This window comes from Saprolegnia diclina (genome assembly GCF_000281045.1).
Source record: "Saprolegnia diclina VS20 unplaced genomic scaffold supercont1.27, whole genome shotgun sequence".
Classification (NCBI taxonomy): Eukaryota; Oomycota; class Saprolegniomycetes; order Saprolegniales; family Saprolegniaceae; genus Saprolegnia; species Saprolegnia diclina.
The window spans coordinates 60,483-62,164 of record NW_008246094.1 but is presented as its reverse complement, the minus strand read 5'-3'; the positions used below and the strand labels follow the sequence as shown (position 1 = coordinate 62,164).

Sequence of the window (1,682 nt, the reverse complement as noted above, 5' to 3'; positions counted from 1 at the left end):
GTGCTCAGTTCTGCTTCCGACCAGCGCGGCTTCATACCAAGCATGCGCATCGCGGCCTTGACCGCGACAAACAAGCTGTTGTTGCGCGTGTTGACGCCGCAATTCGACTTGTTCATCTTCTTCTTCCTAGGCGCGGGCAACCTTGCACGCGGCGGCTCCACGGCGCCATGTTGGACTTCGGGGACCAGCAACGCTGGCGCTGTACCGTTGACCATCTCAGCGCCGTTGACGATCGCTTCGTCGTTGGTCGTCTCTGCGCCAATGGCCAGCAGAATGTTGCAACGGCAGCATGCTGGTCGTTGGACGACGTCGGCGCCGCGCTTCAAGGTGAGCTTCTTCTTGCCGTGCTTCTTCGCTTGGGCTGGCTTGCCAGGTGACGTCTTGGGTTTGCGACGCTGGCGACGGCGCTTCTTCTTCTTCGGGATCGGCTCGCTCGGGGCTGCGATCGCGATGATCTCTGCCTCCGCCATCAAATTGCACAATGCGCGCTGCTCGTGCAGCCCAGCCGATCGACGATCATGTGTTTTCTATCAGCTGGACCAAGCGTGCCAGCTGCTTTGCAACCACTGTGGCATGCATTGCCACTGCCAGAACAAGTAATGTGGCTCAATGGGAAGTGTTTATAGTTTCCTGGCGTCGCCCAGCCGGCACACGCTGCTTCATAGCCGGCCCTGTTTCACATTGAGCGACCGCTACACCGCTCCATCGATGGAGGCGACATGAAGGCGACGTGAAATGCAAGAAGAAAAAATATACTTTGCACGTCGTGCACCATCAGAGTGCCACGCGGAAGGGACAAGCAAGACCCATCGAGTGAGGTCAAAGGAATATACTCTTGAGTATGTGGAGAGGTTTGTATTAGACCCTCTTTCTTGCGTTGCAGCAGCGTCGCGAAGATTTGCACAGTCACGCCTCCACCCCGCAAGTTGGCACCAGAGCGAGCTACCAGAGCGTGGAATTGGCTCCACAAGCGCCCGCCGATAACTTTCCACCGCCAGCTCCGTATGTTATAGCCAACGCGCCGGCACCCAGATTCAGGCAGTCACAAGGCTCACCTCGAAATGTTGACGAGGGGCCTCAACTACCTCGTAGTTGTGGAACCAAACCAATCATAGGAACCAAACCAATAATGGGGGTGTCGTTTGCATAACTCATTTCAACAACAGTCGGGTCGTTCGCTGGCGGCGTGACCGCTGAAATAGCTGGCGACATCCAGCTCGTTCCTGCGTACATGTAGTATCCAAAGCAGAGATCGACTGACGCCATCGAGTGATCGCTGGCATGAGCGTGAATTACATGCATTCTTTGATGGGATCAGCAATCTTCGATGCACTTTTTGATACACAACACGGGGGCCAGATTGACGAGACGTCACTCGCTCCAGCACACTGCCGACGTCCACGATATTCAAGGCGCCTCTATATTAGCTCTCGACAATATTGATCATCCCGCGCTCGCGTCAAACACCCTAGGTACACAGGAACAACCCGCGCTACGACGGCTTTTGGCCTCGCCAAGCGACCAATGACAAAATCCACGGCTCCCAATGCAATGCACTCATGGGCTACAACATTGCCCATGAGTCTGGAGTAATTGCCTAATACAACATCATCCTCTGACTTTACATACCGGTAACAACAATGTCGTGTTGGTTATCCACTCGTATGGCGAGCTGCAGTTAT

General features: G+C 54.9%; 1 protein-coding gene across 1 annotated transcript; it reads right to left on the bottom strand.

The window, feature by feature from the left end:
- Positions 1 to 126: 126 nt before the first annotated feature.
- On the bottom strand, positions 127 to 470 carry SDRG_08698 (hypothetical protein; the record flags this gene model as incomplete). Its single annotated transcript, XM_008614592.1, has 2 exons — positions 127 to 155; positions 206 to 470. The coding sequence occupies 2 exons, from the start codon at positions 468 to 470 to the stop codon at positions 127 to 129; spliced, it is 294 nt and encodes a 97-aa protein (XP_008612814.1).
- Between the last annotated feature and the right edge of the window lie 1,212 nt (positions 471 to 1,682).